We start from the raw sequence: 19,745 nt of genomic DNA, 5'->3' as shown, positions 1-19,745 counted from the left end.
GGTAAATTCTATTTTGCAGGATAAGTATCCGGATATTTTCAGCGGACTCAACATCAAAACGCTGCTGCCTGATGAAGAACGGATGCATGTCACATTCCGGTGTCTGTTGCAAGGAGAGGAGACACTTTGCACTGCTGCTACCGAGGCGTTAAGGGGTAGGGTACATCTTCCCCTACATACAATACTTCGTTTAAATAGATCACATATTATAATAGAACGATGATGCTTTTTGATAAAATTATTAGGATTAAGTGTCTGTTGTGAAACTATTCTAACATTCGAATATTGACGGTAGCTAAATTCGTAAATCCTGGACGATTCCTTGTCACGTAACCTAAAACATAATGAATGTTTCATTCACATTCAATAAAAAAAATTTGACTTCGGGAAAACTAACACGTATTAAAAAAAGGAGGAACTGTTTTCTGAGCCCATTTAGAGACGAATCGAATAGTAAATATGGTATGTCACCTAAAGTAAAGTAGTAAAAGCGAAAATCAAAGAAGGAAATTTGGAAATTTGTGGTGAGATCTTATGGGACGAAACTGCTGTGGTCATCGGTCCCTAAGCTTACACACTACTTAATCTAACTTAAACTAACTTAACGCTAAGGACAACACACACTCATGCCCGAGGGAGGACTCGAATCCTCGATGGAGAGAGCTGCTCGGACCGTGACAAGGCACATTAGACTGCGCGGGTTTAGAGAAGGGGTCAGGCTGATAAGAAGAGTATTTCATGCAGTTTTGAAGTACAATTTCACGTGAAAGTAAAAGTGTTGCTGCTGTGGAGCTGTCGTGGTGGCATTTAGGCAAACTGATGTAGAAAATTTCTTACAAGAAATCGTTTTCCTGCGTAGGCTGCTCTTTCATTTTGAATTAATACTTTATTTCACTATTTTGAAAGTAGCTAATTTCTTCCCTGTGGGCGTTATGAAACTACATCCTATAGTATGCGTGCTTTGAACATCATGCGAACGAAATATGTATATAGCAGTCCACACCGTCTGTCTTATTTACAGTTAGTCGCATTTTTAGTCAGAATTTCTATGACAAAAGAAATCTCACCCGTATACAATGTTCAGGTCTAACTAGTGACCCTCAACAATCAGATAATCAAATTTTATTATGTAAGAAACTCACCAGATAGGATTACGATGCACGACATACTACAATATCACTTTCTCAATATAGCTGATGGCTCTTTAAGTAACTTTACACGTTACTGCATGTGCTATATTGTTCATAAATTATATGTCAAGGCTTAACCGTAAGACATTTAAGGATGATAACTGCATTAAATGACTGTTTTTACTATATCGTAATTAATACAAGGCATACATGCTATTCCATCCACTTCAGTACAAGATTATCGATGGAAACGAGTTTAGAATAGTATTGTGTATTATTTTACTAACACATGTGAATCAGACAGTGGAGGCAATAAACATCAAGGAACTCTGTAACAGCAGTATAGAACAGCTTCTGCGGATGACTGACTGTGGTAACACTCATTTAACAAGACTCCCTGCACACCTGACATCGCTTTGACGCCACAAAAAATATGGAAGAGTTATAAAAACACGACGTTCTTGTAACGATTTATCGTAAATATTATTGTAATTAAATGTCAAATAATGACTTATCAGCAGTTAAAGATTTTATGAGGTCTAAGTTATAACACAGAGGTAGAACTTCTACACTCATGCTCATAAATTAAGGTTAAAGCTGATACATGATGAAACAACGCTCTGGTGGGTGGTTTACGGGCTTAAATCACCTCGGGGTATGACCATGCGGTGCATCTGACCTGCAGTCGTCGCACGGTGGCGCTGGCAGCAGTCCACTTACGCAAAGGTGTGTTGGTGCATGTTAGAGTACGGTGCAGCGAGTAAGTGTGCAGACGTTTTCAGACGTGCTAAAGGTAACTGTGCGTTGATAATGTCCCACAGAACACACATTGATGACGTTATGAGGGGTAGAATGCTAGGGTGACTGGAGGCTGGTCAAACACACCAGGTCGTAGCACGAGCCCTCCATGTGCCACAACGTGTGATCTCAAGACTATAGCAAGGATTCCAGCAGACAGGAAACGTGCACAGGCGCTACAGTACGGGACGTCCAGAGCCTACATCACAAGAAGATCGATATCTCACCATCAGTGCCCGTAGACGGCCACGGAGTACTGCAGGTAGCCTTGCTCGGGACCTTACCGCAGCCTCTAGAACAGTTGTCTCCAGACACAGTCTACAGACGACTGAACATAGTTTATTCGCCCGGAGACCTGCAAGACGCATTCCACTGCCTCTGGTCACTGGAGAGCCCGTAAAGCATGGTGTCAAGAACTCAGTACATGGTCATTGGAACTGTGGTCGCAGGTTATGTTCACGGACGAGTCCAGGTGTAGTCTGAATAGTGATTCTCGCCGGGTTTTCATCTGACGTGAACCAGGAACGAGATGCCAACCCCTTAATGTCCTTGATAGGTACCTGTATGGAGGACGTGGTTTGAAGGTGTGGGCTGGGACTATGATTGGCGCACGTACACCCCTGCCTGTCTTTGACAGAGGAGCTGTAAAAGGTCAGGTGTATCGGGACGTCATTTTGCACCAGTATGTCCGCCTTTTCAGGGGTGTAGTGGGTCCTATCTTCCACCTGATGGAAGATAAGCCCCCCCCCCCCCCCAGTAGCTGCCATCGTGGAGGAGTACCTTGAAACAGAAGATATCAGGCGAATGGAGTGGCCTGCCTGTTCTGCAGACCTAAACCCCATCGAGCACGTCTGGAATGCTCTCGGTCGACATATCGCTGCACGTCTTCAAACCCCTACGACACTTCAGGAGCTCCGACAGGCACAGCTGCTCGATCACCTGATCCAGAGTATGCCAATCCGTTGTGCGGCCTGTGTACGTGTGCATGGTGATCATATCCCATATTATTATGTCGGGGTACATGCGCAGGAAACAGTGGCGTTTTGTAGCACATGTTTTTCGGGACGGTTTTCTCAAATTATCACCAATACCGTGGACTTACAGATCCGCGTCATGTGTGTTCGCTATGTGCATTTGCTATTAGCGCTAGTTTTGTGTAGTGCTACGTTCTGTGGCACCACATTCTACAATGATCCTTAATTTATGAGGATGAGTGTATAATCCCATTGTGGCGTAGTGGTTCAGATTGTAAAATCGTGTGGCTCACATATTAATAACTACAATTTTTTCCGTTTCTAAAAGTTGCTGTAACTTGTTTATTATTTTAATATAAGTATGTCTTGTAATATTCGATATTACTTACATATAAGAGTGCTCTCTCAGAAAGGAGCTGTCACTGTAAATAAATTACAAATTATTCGTAAAACAAGCAAATGGGAGTAAATATTGAAAATACATTGGTAGTCTGGTAAAACAAACTACCACTCAAATTAAGAGGCATAGTAAAGACTGACGCATTTGCAAAAGAATTAAAAGCTTCAGCCATTTATAAACTTTAAAAGAAAATTTACGAGCTAGTTCCTTTAGGTCACTTCTTTGCCAGACAAGAATCTCTTTAATTGAAATACATCTTTAAAAGTCAAAATCAGGTATTTCGTTATCTTACTACAGCAAATTGTACCAACATTGAAGCGTTTCAGGAGATCCCCAATGTACTGATGTTTTGGAACAGTATTTGTTCACACAACATAAATTAGATGTGCTGCCGCTTTAATTCGTCTGCTAGAATGGCTGTCCATCCTTTTTAATTACAAACTAAGCCCTGAAACTAGTTTTCAGAGTTCTTAAAGATAAATTTACGTTGTTGACAAACCTTAATGAACAATTTTGATTGTATACCGTACGGTAAGTGGCTTCATTGCTGCCTGGCTTCGGCTTTGTTTTGCTTGTAAATCGACAAGTAGTTTTCAGACTGCGTGTTGATAGAAGACGTATTAGGAAAAAAGTAGTACAACTTTTTTAGTAGGTATCCGAATAAATTTTTGAAAGCACTTTAATTTCTCCCTTATGCAGTCCACATGAATGCAGAAGTTTACACATTCATAAACAACGTAACTTTGGGGTTAACTTACCATTCAGTAAACGAAAAGTGTAGCTTCCAGATCTCCCTGAGGCGAATGTTATTGTTTTCAACGTATGTTCGCCTCACGTGTCGTGAAACACACGATCAAGAATGTCAATAGACAGCTCTTTCCGTCTTCGATATGACGTGTGACGTCAAACGTGGGTCACGCTTGGAGGAAATCTTGTGAGACGAGTGTTACGCGGCTGACTGTTCAACCGCTAAAAATTGTTTTGCTTACAGCATGCTATGTTCTGCGCATCAGACTGGGTGAAAAGCAGCATATGATGGCAACCCTAATACAGGTATCATGCAGCCACGGTAGGTCGGGCACAGCTACCGAACATGTGAATTGAGAAAAGTCGCATCCCTCTTGCGGGTTTTGTCACTGTTGCCAGCATGAACGAAAGATTGAAATACGTTAACGAAACTAGTGAACTATCAAGACATATGGAATGCTATTATTTGTTTCTTCTTTCATATTGAGGTAAGGAGTATAACATGCTTTAAAATGTGATTTTGCTTGGTAACGCCTCGGAGAGCGAAATTAGTTAACTGCTGAAAAACTGAAGCAAAGGGTTTGTTTGAGAATAAAAGGACATCCTACTCAGGAAAATAGCAAACATTAAGAGGAGTACAGTAACCGTGGACCCATAAATAAAAAGTATTATGCTGCTGGAGAAGTTGGCATCAGAATTCCACGTAAAACGTATTGTGAAACCATGTCCATGTTTAGGTCAAGTAACATTAAGGCATTAACTAGTAACATGAGACAGGAGGACCAGGTAATTGTGATAGCAAGGAAAGGTTTGGCTGGGAATACCTCCACACATTAGGAGCAGCAACTGTTTCCAACACCACTGAGAAGTACATATGTACCGCGAACAATCAGAATAGCGATCCTAAGATTTTCATTTTTGTAATGCGCACATTTTGTTTTCCTTTTAATTCTTATATGGAGAGTGAGACTGTAATCAATTTAGCTGTGCTCCAGAACAAAAGAAATTATGTGAAAATATAGATAAATCAAATGTACTGCAACTAGATTTCTGCTTTTCGTGCGTCTACCCCGTTTATTTGATTTTCATTTAAAATGTTACAATCTAGGACAATCGTTTGTAGCTGATCAGTCAAACTGAAACATAGAAATTCCAACTCCAATTAACTGACTTCCTGAAAGGTCATAACAAAATTGTACGTCGTATGCTGCAACGTCTAACGCACGTCCTTGAGGAAACTGTAACAACAGAAAACATTGTTCTCACAGTACGCCTTAACGTGTTAGTGTACAATCATATTTTACTGCTTTAAGAGCTCTTTCTGAGTTTCCCATACTTTGTTTGAAATTGAGGAAAGTGGCGTGGCTTGTACTTACTTTCTTCCTCCTTGGCGCTACAGCCCATTTAGGGCCTTGGCCTCTCTGGTGATCACAGCTGCTCGTTTCCTCCATCTCCTGACTCCAATCTTTCTCAAACCATTTTCCGCATCCTCCATCCATCGTTTCCGGGGTATCCCTTTGTTCCTTTTGCCACCTGGATTTCCTGTGTAGAACTTTTTGACAGCTCGATCCTCCCGACATTCGCTCTACATTGCTCAGACGTCTCAATCTGTTACACGTAATTTCAGTCACCATGTCAGGATTCCTATACAGTTCTTCCAATTCCTTCTTTCTCTTTATGCTCCAATGCCCCGCTCCCATCTTCTCAAGAGCACTTCTTCTGTTACAGTCATTGTCCATGTTTCTGAGCCATACATTACCACCGGTCTTATGACTGTTCGATAGACAGTCACCTTCGATTGTCTGCTAAGGCTACGTGACTGAAGGATCATAATCAGGGCACAGTAAGCTCTATTTCCTGCAGCAATCCTAGATTTTATTTCTTCTCTTATTCTGCTATCCTCCGTAACAAACACTCCCAGGTGTTGGAACTTCTCACATCTCTCATAATTGCCTCTGTTCAACTTAACATATTTCTCTTTGACAACAGCATTTTTCCTGGAGGCTAAGAGATACCGTGTTTTTGTGTTGTTTGCTCTAAGTCCCAACAACTCTGCCTCCTTTTCCAGTCTGCCAAATCCTTCTTCCATTTCTTTCAAACTTCTAGACAGCACACACACACACACACACACACATCACCAGCTTAAGCTAGATTTTGGTGCATACGGTAAACAGAGTGCCACCTCGGTTATCAATCTCCACCCTTCACATCACTCTCTCCAACACTATGTTGAAGAGTAGCGTCGAAAATACATCTCCCTGTCTTAACCCTTGGTTGACCTCAAATTATTTGGAAATTTTCCTTTTACTTTTACATGGCATTTTGTGCTGATGAGGGTCATTTGTACCAGTCTGATAAGTTTACTTGGCAATTCAGTCTCCATTAAAGTGTCATATAGCTTTATCCTTTTAACACTATTATAGGCCTGTTTGAAGTCTACAAAAAAGTCTAAAAAAGTCTATATTCATAACACTTTTCCATTATTTACTTGATAATTATGATCTGGTCAGTTGCTGATCTGCCCCGTCGAAAACCGCACTGGCAGTCTTCGAATATTTCTTCCGTAATTGGTGCAAGTGTCATAGCAATGACTTTGGCTGATATTTTGTACACTACGCTGACTAAAGCAATAACGCGATAATTTTCACAGTTTGCTTTGTCCCTGTTCTTATGAATCGGGCATATAATGGCCATGTTTCACTGGTCTGTCATCTCTTCCTTTCCCCATATTTTCACTATCAGCTGATGTACCAATATTGTGATATGTTCACCTGAGTTATGAGCAAAAATACTAATGTAATGTATGTATATTTCATCTGGTTGGCTATTCACCTAATTTCCAGTACTATTATTTCTGATTATCTAAGTGTATTTTATGCAATTGCTTGGAAAATTATCAGTTTGGAAGGCTGACAACGGTTCATCATTCTGAGCTCAGGAGGGTTAATTATTATAAATGTTATCAATAGTGGGAGGTCAGAAGGTACGAATACCAAAGATACCCCACAAATCATGGGTCTCAGATCAGCTGTTTAGCTTAATGTGTAATGATGTAACACTCTAATTTCTATCAATAGCTATGGTTGTGGTATTTTGATATTGTGAATTAAACTTACGTTACGCAGAAAACAAAGAAGAATTTAGAAAGGTAACTTCAGCTATACTACGTTTCCAAAATTCATCCCATAAGCAATGAAGATAGTAAAGTGGGTAACAATGTACTGGGAGGACTTTCCATATTAATCAGTCCAGACCTGTGGCCAAGCTACATGAGATAAGGACTTTCATTTATGACAAAGATTTGATAATCATGCATCTAAGGAGTCAATATGAATATGTCGTGTAAAGATTTTATAAGATGCTTAAATGATGCTTGCCTCTTTTAAATTATATTTAAAACAGTGCTATAAAATTTCCACGAGGGCAATTGATGTTCTTGAAAATCTCTTATGTGATCATTTGTATACCTTGGGTTGTGGATGGTAATTTGAAGGCTGCATCTGCATTTATTAACATTTTGGTGATATTTGTTCTACACTTAAGACACTAATAATTTTTTATCTTTGGGTGGTAGCAATTCCGGATTTAGGTGGGCACATCACTCGAAAATGTTTGGTTTAACTAGCATCATAGCATCGCGAGGCGAGTTAACATTCGGTGGCTCTTTAATCTGAAGTTAATATAAGTTACTAGAGCTGGGGCGAATGGTTTGTCTTTATTTAACCTGTTCACTGCTTAAGAGAGCTTTGCTATATATGTTGTAGTGCACTAGCTGTCCTCGTTCGGCTTTTTGTCGCCGGCGTGACGGCGTGAGGGGGGGGTGATGCAAATATAGGCAACGGCCTTGCCGCAGTGGATACATCGGTTCCCGTGAGATCACCGAAGTTAAGCGCTGTCGGGTGTGGTCGGCACTTGGATGGGTGACCATCCAGGGTGCCATGCGCGGTTGCCATTTTTCGGGGTGCACTCAGCCTCGTGATGCCAATTGAGGAGCTACTCGATCGAACAGTAGCAGCTTCGGTGAAGAATACGATCATAACGACCTGGAGAGTGGTGTGCTGACCCCACACCCCTCCTATCCGCATCCTCCATGAGGATGACACGGCGGTCGGATGGTCCCGGTAGGCCACACGTGGCCTGAAGACGGCGTATTGCTATAATATATATATATATATATATATATATATATATATATATATATATATATTACAAATTAATTAAAATCGTACCAAATTTGATTTTTATAAATTTTTAAGTGAATGAATTGAATCGAATAGATTATCTTTCGGTCTTAATTTACAACTCTTGTAAACTGTAAGTCAGTAGTAGTGTGATTTTGCGTTGTCTACGCCGTTGAGATTCTTCTGTCGTAAGTACTTCTCATTTATGACTGTGAATACAATGCTGATTTTTATCTGACTTCCTTTCAGATGCAGGCAGCTACAGTGATATCACATTAGGATAACGCGCGGAAGGAAATAAAAACTTTGGTGGTTTTGTACTAATAAGAATCCTCACACTTCATATTTTCATAAAAATTATTATTCACATAATGCAATGTCTACAAGACACTTCTCACAAAAATACGTCTTCTCCCTATGAGAACTAAAGAGAGAGTCTATTAAATAATCGAAAAAAAATTGAATGAAGTTTCCTTACATCTTTTCCTACGTTTACAGCGGTCGCGCTAGTGTTTATTATCATTTGTTTTTAACTTTTGTCGCAGCGCGTTGGGGCTTTTCCTGATGTATCTACAGAGGGGGCAGGGGGGAGGCTGGGTCCTGAGGTTTATTTCTGGTGCATGTCGTGCCATCTGCGCGTTTGTACCCTGACATGGGGTGAGGCCGCTCTATTACCCTATTGTAATTTCCAGTGTGTGGTGCACCTCGGCATGACATTCGATGTATATTATTAATATTTAATCATGTGATGAACTGTAATCAAAAAAGAACTTTAAAGAATATCTAAAGTGTTTCGAGGATGGTATTTCACATTTAACAACTTTTCTTAGGGGTGAAAGCTAAAGATTAAAGTTTCAAACGTTTTTTTTAAGTTGGACGTTGTACCTCGTTGCTGTTGAGGAAAAGAAAATATTTTTAGGTAATAAATTATTTCAAAGAGTGCCCTTGCTGTATGAACTATTGACTGGTGTCCTAAGATACAAGCCATTGCCTGTATCAATATCCTCTCAATGACGCAAGACATATATAAAGTGCCTATAGTTTTATAAAAACTGCTCGATGTTCCTGTTACACTAATTGCTGAACAATTTGAGAGGTCTGAAATCGTTAAATGAGGTTAATAAATGTAGGTCATTAAAAGAAAGGATAGTAACAATATATGAAACACATTGATTTCAAATTCCTCCTTCGATCTTATTGTTTGCCAATATGCAACCGTTGCCGGGTTGGATTATTAGATTCAAAGAAGAGATGCTCGTCTTTTAGCTATGTCTTGAAGTCAGCGTGAGAGTATCAGACAAATGCTCCACAGTCTGCAGTAAGAGACGCTTCCAGGAACACGCTGCACGCTCAGAAACGATTAACGAAATTTATTTCTCTGTCGTGTTCACACCTTAGGAATTCGCCAGGATGCTCAGGCAGAGAAACTCGGTTCATACAGGTCAGCACTGACAGTATCTCTTCTAATGTGCCATCTGAATATGGCACAGGAGGAAATCAGTGTTGTCAACACTTGCCACCCCGTAACGTACGCTGGCACAAGCGAATCAAACATTATTACTGAGGGACAAAAAATTTGCAAAACAAATATCTTTGAGGTCTTATTCTGAGGTGGTAAGAGTGAGAAGGTCACGGGTTAGTGATATGCACATGTACGGATGTTGGTAGTATCGTATACACAACGTATGAAAGGCAGTGCGTTGGCGGAGCTGTCAGTTGTTCTCAGGTAATTCATGTGCAAAGGTTTCTTATGTGATCATGACCGTACGAATGAATTAAAAGACTTTGAACGCGGAATGGTAGTTGGGGTTAGATACACAGGTCACATTATTTAGGAAATCCTTAGGAAATTCAGAACCACGGACAACGCAGTGGCCGACGACCTTCAGTTAACAGTCGAGAGAAGCGGCGTTTGTGTCGAGTTGTCAATGCTAACAGACAAGAAAGAATGAAACAACCACAGAAAACAATATGAGACGTACAACGAACGTATCCTTTGGGACAGTGCGGTGATATCTGGCGTTAATGTGCTATGGCAGCGGACGACCGACGCGGGTACCTTTCCTAACGGCACATCACCCACAGCGCCTCTCCTGGGCTCCTGAGCATATCGGCTCCACCCTAGACGACTGGAAAACCGTGGCCTGGCCACATGAGTCCCGATTTCAGTTCGTAGGAGCTGATGATAGGATTCGAGTATAGGATTCGATGTAATTATTTTTGTCCTTTGCAGAAAATCTGTTCAGTGGTGTTTCCTTAACTGATTTGGAAATTATTGTATTGCATATGCTGGAAGTAGTTGTAATTCTTTGTCCCTAAATTTATCTTACTTCTACATCTACATCATTGCCCCGCAAACCACATGATGGTGTGTAGCGTTGGGTAATTCTGGTACGACAAACGGATTTCCCCCTTACCCCCTTCCCTGTGTGGGTTAGCCTCTGTATTAGCTCCAGTTTCTCGAAGTTTCTCGTTGTGATCATTTCACGAGGTGCGAGCGGGAAATTTCAACAGTAAACGTCTCCATGATACACAACGCCTCTCTTATAGCATCTGCCACTGGAGTTTGTTGAGCATTTCCTTTTTCGCTCTCGCACCGACTATATGAGCCCGTGACGAATTAATCTTTCTTAAGATTCTTCCTGTGAACGTGAGTCTGACTTATGCTTTTCCTACTATTTTTTATGGTCATTCCACTTAATGTCGCTCTGGATATATACTCTTAGATATTTTGCTGTAGTTACTGAGGTGGAAGGAGTATATAGAGGGTCTATACAAGGGCGATGTACTTGAGGGCAATATTGTGGAAATGGAAGAGGATGTTGATGAAGATGAAATGGGAGATACGATACTGCTTGAAGAGTTTGATAGAGCTCTGAAAGGCCTGAGTCGAAACAAGGCCCCGGGAATGACAACAACATTCCATTAGAACTACTGACGGCCTTGGGAGAGCCAGTCCTGAAAAAACGCTACCATCTGGTGAGCAAGATGTACGAGACAAGCGAAATACCATCAGACTTCACGAGGAATATAATAATTCCAATCCCAAAGATAGCAGGTGTTGATAGATGTGAAAATTACCGAACTATCAGTTTAATAATCTGAAAAATACTAACACCAATTCTTTATAGACGAATGGAAAAACTGGTAAAAGCCGGCCTCAGGGAAGATCAGTTTGGATTCCGTAGAAATATTGGAACGCGTGAGGCAATACTGACCTTACGACTTATCTTAGAAGAAAGATCATGGAAAGGCAACCCACGTTTCTAGCATTTATATACTTAGAGACAGCTTTTGACAATGTTGACTGGAACACTCTCTTTCAAATTCTAAAGGTGGCTGGGGTAAAATGCAGGGAGCGAAAGGCTATTTACAATTTGTACAAAAACCAAATGGCAGTTATGAGGGTCGAGGGGCATGAAAAGGAAGCAGTGGTTGGGAAGGGAGTGAGACAGGGTTGTAGCCTCTCCCCGATGTTATCCAATCTATATATTGAGCAAGCAGTAAATGAAATAAAAGAAAAATTTGTAGTAGGTATTAAAATCCATGGAGAAGAAATAAAAACCTTGAGGTCCGCCGATGACATTGTAATTCTGTCAGAGACAGCAAAGAACTTGGAAGAGCAGTTGAACGGAATGGACAGTGTCTTGAAAGGAGGATATAAGATGAACATCAACAAAAGCAAAACGAGGATAATGGAATGTAGTCGAATTAAGTCGGGTGATGCTGAGGGAGTTAGATTGGAAAATGAGACACTTTAAGTAGTAAAGGAGTTTTGCTATTTGCGGAGCAAAATAACTGATGATGGTGGAAGTAGAGAGGATATAAAATGTAGACTGGCAATGGCAAGGAAAGCGCTTCTGAAGAAGAGAAATTTGGTAACATCGAGTATAGATTTGAGTGTCAGGAAGTCGTTTCTGAAAGTATTTGTATGGAGTGTAGCCATGTATGGAAGTGAAACATGGACGATAAATAGTTTAGACAAGAACAAAATAGAAGTTATCAAAATGTGATACTACAGAAGAATATTGAAGATTAGGTGGGTAGATCACGTAACTAATGAGGAGGTATTGAATGATTTGGGAGAAGAGAAGTTTGTGGCACAACTTGACTAGAAGAAGGGTTCGGTTGGTAGGACATGTTCTGAGGCATCAAGGGATCTCAAATTTAGCATTGGAGGGCAGCGTGGAGGGTAAAAATCGTAGATGGAGTTCAAGAGTTGAATACACTAAACAGATTCAGAAGGATATAGGTGGCAGTAGGTACTGGTAGATGAAGGAGCTTGTACAGGATAGAGTTGCATGGAGAGCTGCATCAAACCAGTCTGAGGACTGAAGACCACAACAACAGCTGTTTCCCGCAGTTTGTCATCAATAGTGTAACTGTACAATACTGGATTTCTTTTCCTGTGTAAGCGCAGTGTGTATTAATTTACGTTCTGGGTCAACTGACAGCACCATTCATAAGTTTTCTGCAGGTCATTTTGCAAGTCGATACTGTCTTCTGGCGCCCCTGATCTTATAGAAACTCGCACCAACAGCGAAATGTCTTATAGAGCTTACGACGCCTCCTATAAGACCATTTATATACATTTTAAACAATAACAGTAGTATCGCGCTTCATTGGAGTACTCCAGAAATTACATTTACATCTGTCGATTGTGTTCCGTTAAAGGCGATGTGTTGAGTTCTGTCTCCAAATAAGTCTTAAAATCAGTTTGAAATCTAGTCCAATACTCACTAATCTCCTATATTTTTCTCTAAACAGGACAGTGTCAGATTCCTTACTGTAGTCGAGATACACGGTATAAACCTGAACGCCGATGTTTACAGCGCTGTGGATCTCATGTAGGGCCAGAAGGAACTGAGTTTCACTAGATCTCTGTTTGTGGAATCCATGTACCATTATATAGAGGAGATTTTCTTTCTATAATAATGTCCTAATACATGAGCTTCGACCGACTTCCGTAACTCTACAACCCTTCTTAAAAAAGTGAATCATCTGAGCTTTTTTTCAATCTCTAGATATCTTTCGTTTCTCCAGCGACCTACGATGAATCGCTGATATAAGGGGAGCAATTTCTTTCGCATAATATCTGGTCCTCATGCCTTTCCTCTAGAAAGCGATTGTAGTTGTTTTACGATCAGTTATCTCAAGATGACATTTTAATGTTCGTATGATGATTGAAAGATATCTGTGAGCTGTGATTAGAAGCAATTGACCCTAAATAATAAAATGTGTGAGATCATTCAATGAATACTAAAAGGAATCCGTTAAATTTCGGTTATACGATAAATCACACAAATCCAAAGCCGCCAATTGAACTAGCTACGAATTACAATTACGAATCACTTAAACTGGAACGATGGCATAGATGATGTAAGAGTATGGAGTATTGCTGGGCGATATGGGATCCATTCCAGACAAGACTGATGGAGGATATCGAAAAAGTTCGAAGAACAGCAGCTCGTTTTGTATTACCCCGAAATAGGGTACAGAGTATCACGGATACGATACGCGATTTGGGGTGACAATCATTAAAGCAATGGCTCTTTTGTTGGGGCGAGATCTTTTCACGAAATTTCAATCGCCAACGTTCTTCTCCGAAGGCGAAAATACTTTTTTGACACACTCCCACAGAAAGATTTAAGTGTTCGTTTTTCCCACGTGCTGTTCAAGAGTGGGGAAGCAGAGCAGTGCAGTGAAGAGGTTCGATGAACCCATTATCAGGTACTTACTTGCGAATCGTAGAGTAGTCATGTAGATGTATATGTGGATGTAGTCGCAGAAAAGAGGGGCTGTGTTGTGTTTTCCTATGGTGAGACAATTTCGGAAGACCAAATTCAATATTTTGACTTTTTTTGTCATTTTTCATTTCGCTGCCCTTATGGTTGCCGAGTGACTGCATAGACGATTACAATTACGAAAATCTTTAATTGGAACAATAACACAGATGATGTTGTGGAGAAAGCAAACCAAAGACTGAGGTTTATTGGTAAAACACTCGGGAAGTGTAACATGTTTCCCAGAGAGCCTGGGTACACTATATTTGCTGATTTTACATAAGACCAATAACTTTTAGGATTGTAGTAAGATTCGTATACTAAATTTTCCTTGTCACGTCATTGAACGCTGCTCCAATTGGTCTTCTTACTCTCATTTTCTCTTTGTTTCCCTTTTGTTCCTCACTTAGGTTTTGACTTGTTTGAATTTGTGATGATGGTCTCTTCAGTTGAGTCAACGTACTCTTCACTGACAGATAACCATCATTACTTCTAGTTGTTCAATTTCTGCTTTCTCCACGTGTTTCTTATATCTCTACTATGAACATCAGACACTGGAATATTTGAACCTTTAGTATGAATTACTTTAGGAAAATATGTCAATATTTAAAAAAAAATTATAGCTTTTAGTCTTATAGGAGCATCTCCCAATGGTATTTTAAAAATTGCCTCTAGTGGTTTGTGATTAGTTACAATAATTTACTTTTTCCTGTAAATATATTTCTGAAATTCGTTGACTGGAAAATTACTTTGCCATGACGTCTTTTTCTATTTGTGTATGTAACTAATACGCTGATGCCAATGACTTTGTTGCATATACAACTGGTTGTTCACCGTGCAGTAGAACGGCTCCTGTAGCTCTTTGGCTGGCATAAACTGACAACACATCTCCACTCACATCATAATAACGAAGCACGGAAGTGTTGTGAGACATTATTTTATTTTGGCAAGTGCTTTCTGTTGTGTCGAATACCATTTTCATTCATCTTCTTTTCTTAGTAACTGCCGCACTGCTCTGTTAGTTCAGAAAGGTGAGGTACTTACTTAGATCAGTAATTCACCACCCCTACTACCTGTAGGAGCTGCATTTCATCCTGAGGAGAAGAAAATTCATTAATGGCTCTTACCTTATCAGGATGAGGACAAGATCCATCCTATACTAAAATTTATCCTAAGAATTTTGTTTCCTTCACAACAAGTTCGTATTTGTCTTTAACTCAGTTTAATGCCCACATTTTCAAATCTCTGATAACTCGCTTTGTTACTTCATAAAGTATTTCCATTGTTTTTTAACTTCCTTGGCTGAGGCTAAGCCACAGGATACTCTCGTGCAATTGAATCTTACCCACAGTGTGCAAATCTTTAACATATTTAGAAGTTCTTTCAGACGCTCATATTTGACAAAATCCATTTTCACAACCTAAACGTGTTAAATATTTTGCTCCTTTCACCACTGTACTAGTTTCTTCCAGCGTCTTCATTGGATAGTGACGTCGAATAATGTTTTTATTTATTTGACTTGGACCAAAGCAAATACGAAGTTCCGCTTTCTTGTGTACGACTATAACGATTGAAAATGCTGCTACAGTGTAGCGGCTTCTACAGGCTTGAATATTCCATTTTCAACCATTTTCTGAGGTTAATCTCATACTCAGTTATTGCTCAATTTATGTGGGACCCTTCAGGCGTAGTAAATTTTGAAGTCACTTTCTTAGAGATCTATGTGATACAGAAAATCTTTAACATATTCCAAGCCTGATAAAATCTAATCGCATCTAGACTGTGGAACTTTCATCTGCTCCACTCCTTATATCAGACTCAGTTTTCAACAGGATTCCTGTCCCAAGATTACCTGAAAGTCGGGATCCATCACTAAAAACTTCGCATTCACAAGCTGTCTGAAACCTCACAGAGAAATGTGGCTTCTCCACACCTACCTTAGTCGTATTGTAGGTAAATAGCTTTTCCATCACAGAATCTGATATTCTGGCACATGCTTTGTTTCCTATTCTTCTGGTTACGTCATTCCAATGTTCATCTGTATCAAGTTCTGATTTTCGTACATTACTTTGAAAAAATTATAGTATCACACCATGCCTTGCAAAATTACAATCATTTCGCTGAGCACTTATAAAAAATCACTACCAATCAAAGACATAAATATTGCTAGTTACATATTTGTTGGTTTGGTATTGATTTGCACAGCCTTGATGTAGAATTCGAATTTCTGTTATCACATTCACCATGATGTCTGTATATATCACTAATGATTTATGAGATGTAAACCTATCATAGGATTATTATTTGTCATCATTGCAGGTTCTGTGCTTGTATTAGTGCTGTTGATGGACATAGTATTTATAACATTGTTTTTTAATTTCTGACACCATGTTATAAGAACAGTTTTGTGTACAGAATAAAAAAATGCCCAAGCAAAGTGTGTATATCTCTTTGTTGCAGGATACAAGTATAGTGTATCGGATATACTACATATTACAAGCAGATTAACGTTAGAGATCATGGCTCCTTGAGAGTATACTAATAAGTATGGGAGATTCAGGCCGTATTTTGAGATGTACATGAACTCAGATAAATTATTTTCAGTAAGAGGAAATGTAATTGTTAGGGATCTCAGTGATGTACAGGAATTATCTGACTATTTACATCAGTTAGGTGGTTGAGAGAAAAGCAGATTTATGAGGGAGAACTATGGAGGTACAATAGTTAGAAATGGATACCCACTGGACTCTGATAGAAAGAATCGACGCAGTAATAGAGATAGGAAGGTGTTCCTAATAGTAACGATAGAAAACCAAACAGTAAACCTGTACTGAAAAAATCGGAGTCCCTTCGAAAATGTTGATTTCCCTCTCAGTAAAGAAGTAGACTATGAGAAGAGGCAGAAAACTAAGAAGGCTCAAGGGAGTGACTCTCCCTTGAGAAAACGCTATTCTGGGGCTACTATAGAACAGGTAACAGAATTCAGTAAGTTAACTACTAATGAATCTGATAGAAAGAAGTTACATTGTGTTTACTGTCCAGATCCGTGAACAGATTCCGTTGTTTGTGTAAAGGAAAACGAATACCTTACATTAGCAAAGTTCTTCACAAATAAAGGAAGGGAGGATAATCACAGAAAGCACAGGAGTAATGTTTTATATTGTAAGACTAATAATTATTTTCGTCACTGCAACGTATGGTAAAGTAAGAAGCATTACAGTTAAGTGTTTAAGAAGAAATGCCCAACCAATGTGGGTTGCGTTATGTGTCTCGTATTTAACTAAGGAAAGTGATATTCTTTGGAAAAGACGGTTAGGGAACATTACAAGATATTTTATTTGAAGTAATTAACAAATGGAGACAAGACTTCTAGCAGGTATGGTAACTACGCTTTATACTTGTTGTTTTACGTTAAAAGAGATTGTCTATGGGGCAAGGGAGCACTGTGGTTCTAAGAAATACGGGAATTAGTATTAAGACATACTTCATTCCTCACTGACGGATATGAAAAGAGCTTTTATTAATTTTACAATTATAAAAATGGGACTTAATTGATGTACAAATCATTCTACATTACGTAGGTGACAAACATTATCAGTAAGGAACTGGAGAAACACTTTTATTTATTTTAATGCTTTTTAATAATGACTGTACATTTATTAATGGTTTGTTTACTTATCCAGCACGCAGTAGTCTTATTTACTTATTTGTTATTTAATGAAATGAATTAAGCAGGACGAATTCAAGTATTTGCCTCATAAAAGAAACTTTTGTTATATAATTGTTCGCTACTGCTGCAGCAGTGGCCTAGTAGTTGCAGTAGAATCTCTCGTTTGTCATAGCAGAGCATTTGGTTAATACTGAAGATAAACAAAATTCTCACACACTCAGCCTAATAAATAAATGATGGATCAGTTTGTTTGCTATGTGACTGCATTAAAATAGCTAGTGCCCAGCTGTGCCTAGTGGATCGAAAACCTTCAATGAGAGAAAGTTCTTCAAATGATCTCAAAGAAAAGGGGTTAAATAACAATAACAAGAAAGGGAAAGAATGCAGTGGCACGAATGATAATCTTCGTATTTAATTTATGTCTCTTGCCGTAAGAATAATGCACGTACTCAGTACAAAGGAAATCTGAGTTAAACTATATTGGCATCTTTATATATGTGGAGTGGAAGTCTTGCTCCCACCGCCGATCTTTGAAATGAATTAGGCAACGGAAGAGTGTAAAACGGTATTATATAAATGAATAATCCATTTAGAATAGTTATATACTCATAACAGAAGACTTACTAATGTCATGATGCGGAGTAATGGCTAATAATGGAAATAGATATGTCAGTTAACAGTTTGAAGAAAAGAAGTTTGATGATGATGATTATGTCTGGTTTTGTGGGGCACCCAACTGCGCGGTTATCAGCGCCTGTACAAATTCCCAAACTTTGCTCAGCCCAACCTCGCCACGTTGATGATGAAATGATGAGGACAACACAAACACCCAGTCATCTCGAAGCAGGTGAAAAATCCCAGACCCAGCCGGGAATCGAACCCGGGACACCGTGCTCGGGAAGCGAGACCGCGACCGCGAGACCACGCCCTGCGGACAAGAAAAGAAGTGCGTGGGGATAATGTATTCTTATGGAGATTAAGATGAAATGTTAGCTACTGGTAGAACACCAGAGGAATACAACATTTACAGTGAAGTTGCAGAACACATTTATGTTAGTTGTGCTTAAAATGAGGAATTAATTGAAGCTATAATATATTACAAACTTGTAAGCGAGATGTGTGTGAAGTGGTTAGAAACAGACCGCAAATGTATACATTCTCAAAGGCACAGTTGTTCAAACTGATACCACAGTTACTGGGTAGATTTGCTTAAAATATGTGTTGCAGCTACGTTGTGAGAGGAGTTAGTATGAATACTGCATTTGCTAGGTACAGCTGTTAAACTGTAATGCAGTCACTTGAGTGGGGTCGTTAGGTAAAAACGGCGGTCACTATGTGAAGCTGGGTGAGGAAGGATCTATTTATACATTGTATTTTATGTATAATGGAAGGGAAGGCGCAATGTAAATGTGAGAAATGACATACACATAGAAGTACTTGAGTTGGAGATAAGAATTTATGATTAATGACAATTTATGGTTGTTGTTGTTGTTGTGGTCTTCAGTCCTGAGACTGGTTTGATGCAGCTCTCCATGCTACTCTATCCTGTCCAACCTTCTTCATCTCCCTGTACCTACTGCAGCCTACAGCCTTCTGAATCTGCTTAGTGTATTCATCTCTTGGTCTCCTTCTACGATTTTTACCCTCCACGCTGCCCTCCAGTACTAAATTGGTGATCCCTTGATGCCTCAGAACATTTCATACCAACCAATCCCTTCTTCTAGCCAAGTTGTGCCACAAATTCCTCTTCTCCCCAATTCTGTTCAATACCTCTTCATAAGTTATGTGATCTACCTATCTAATCTTCAGCATTATTCTGTAGTACCACATTTCGAAAGCTTCTATTCTCTTCTTGTCTAAATTATTTATCGTCCATGTTTCACTTCCATATATGGCTACACTCCATACAAATACTTTCAGAAACGACTTCCTGACACTTAAATCTATACTCGATGTTAACAAATAACTCTTCTTCAGAAACGCTTTCCTTGCCATTGCCAGTCGACATTTTACATCCTCTCTACTTCGACCATCATCAGTTATTTTGTTCCCGAAATAGCAA

General features: G+C 39.5%; 1 protein-coding gene across 1 annotated transcript in view; it reads left to right on the top strand.

Annotated features, from left to right (window-relative positions):
* Positions 1–19,745, top strand: part of LOC124799301 (ejaculatory bulb-specific protein 3-like) — a 38,633-nt gene that overhangs the window by 5,760 nt on the left and 13,128 nt on the right. The window contains exon 2 of the mRNA XM_047262888.1: positions 20–155. Coding sequence (XP_047118844.1) covers positions 20–155 — 136 coding nt within the window. The remainder of the gene's footprint in view (positions 1–19; positions 156–19,745) is intronic.

The sequence above is a fragment of the Schistocerca piceifrons genome, chromosome 5, assembly GCF_021461385.2.
Source record: "Schistocerca piceifrons isolate TAMUIC-IGC-003096 chromosome 5, iqSchPice1.1, whole genome shotgun sequence".
NCBI lineage: Eukaryota > Metazoa > Arthropoda > Insecta > Orthoptera > Acrididae > Schistocerca > Schistocerca piceifrons.
The sequence above is the reverse complement of the archived record's forward strand: the minus strand, read 5'-3'. Positions and strand labels throughout refer to the sequence as shown.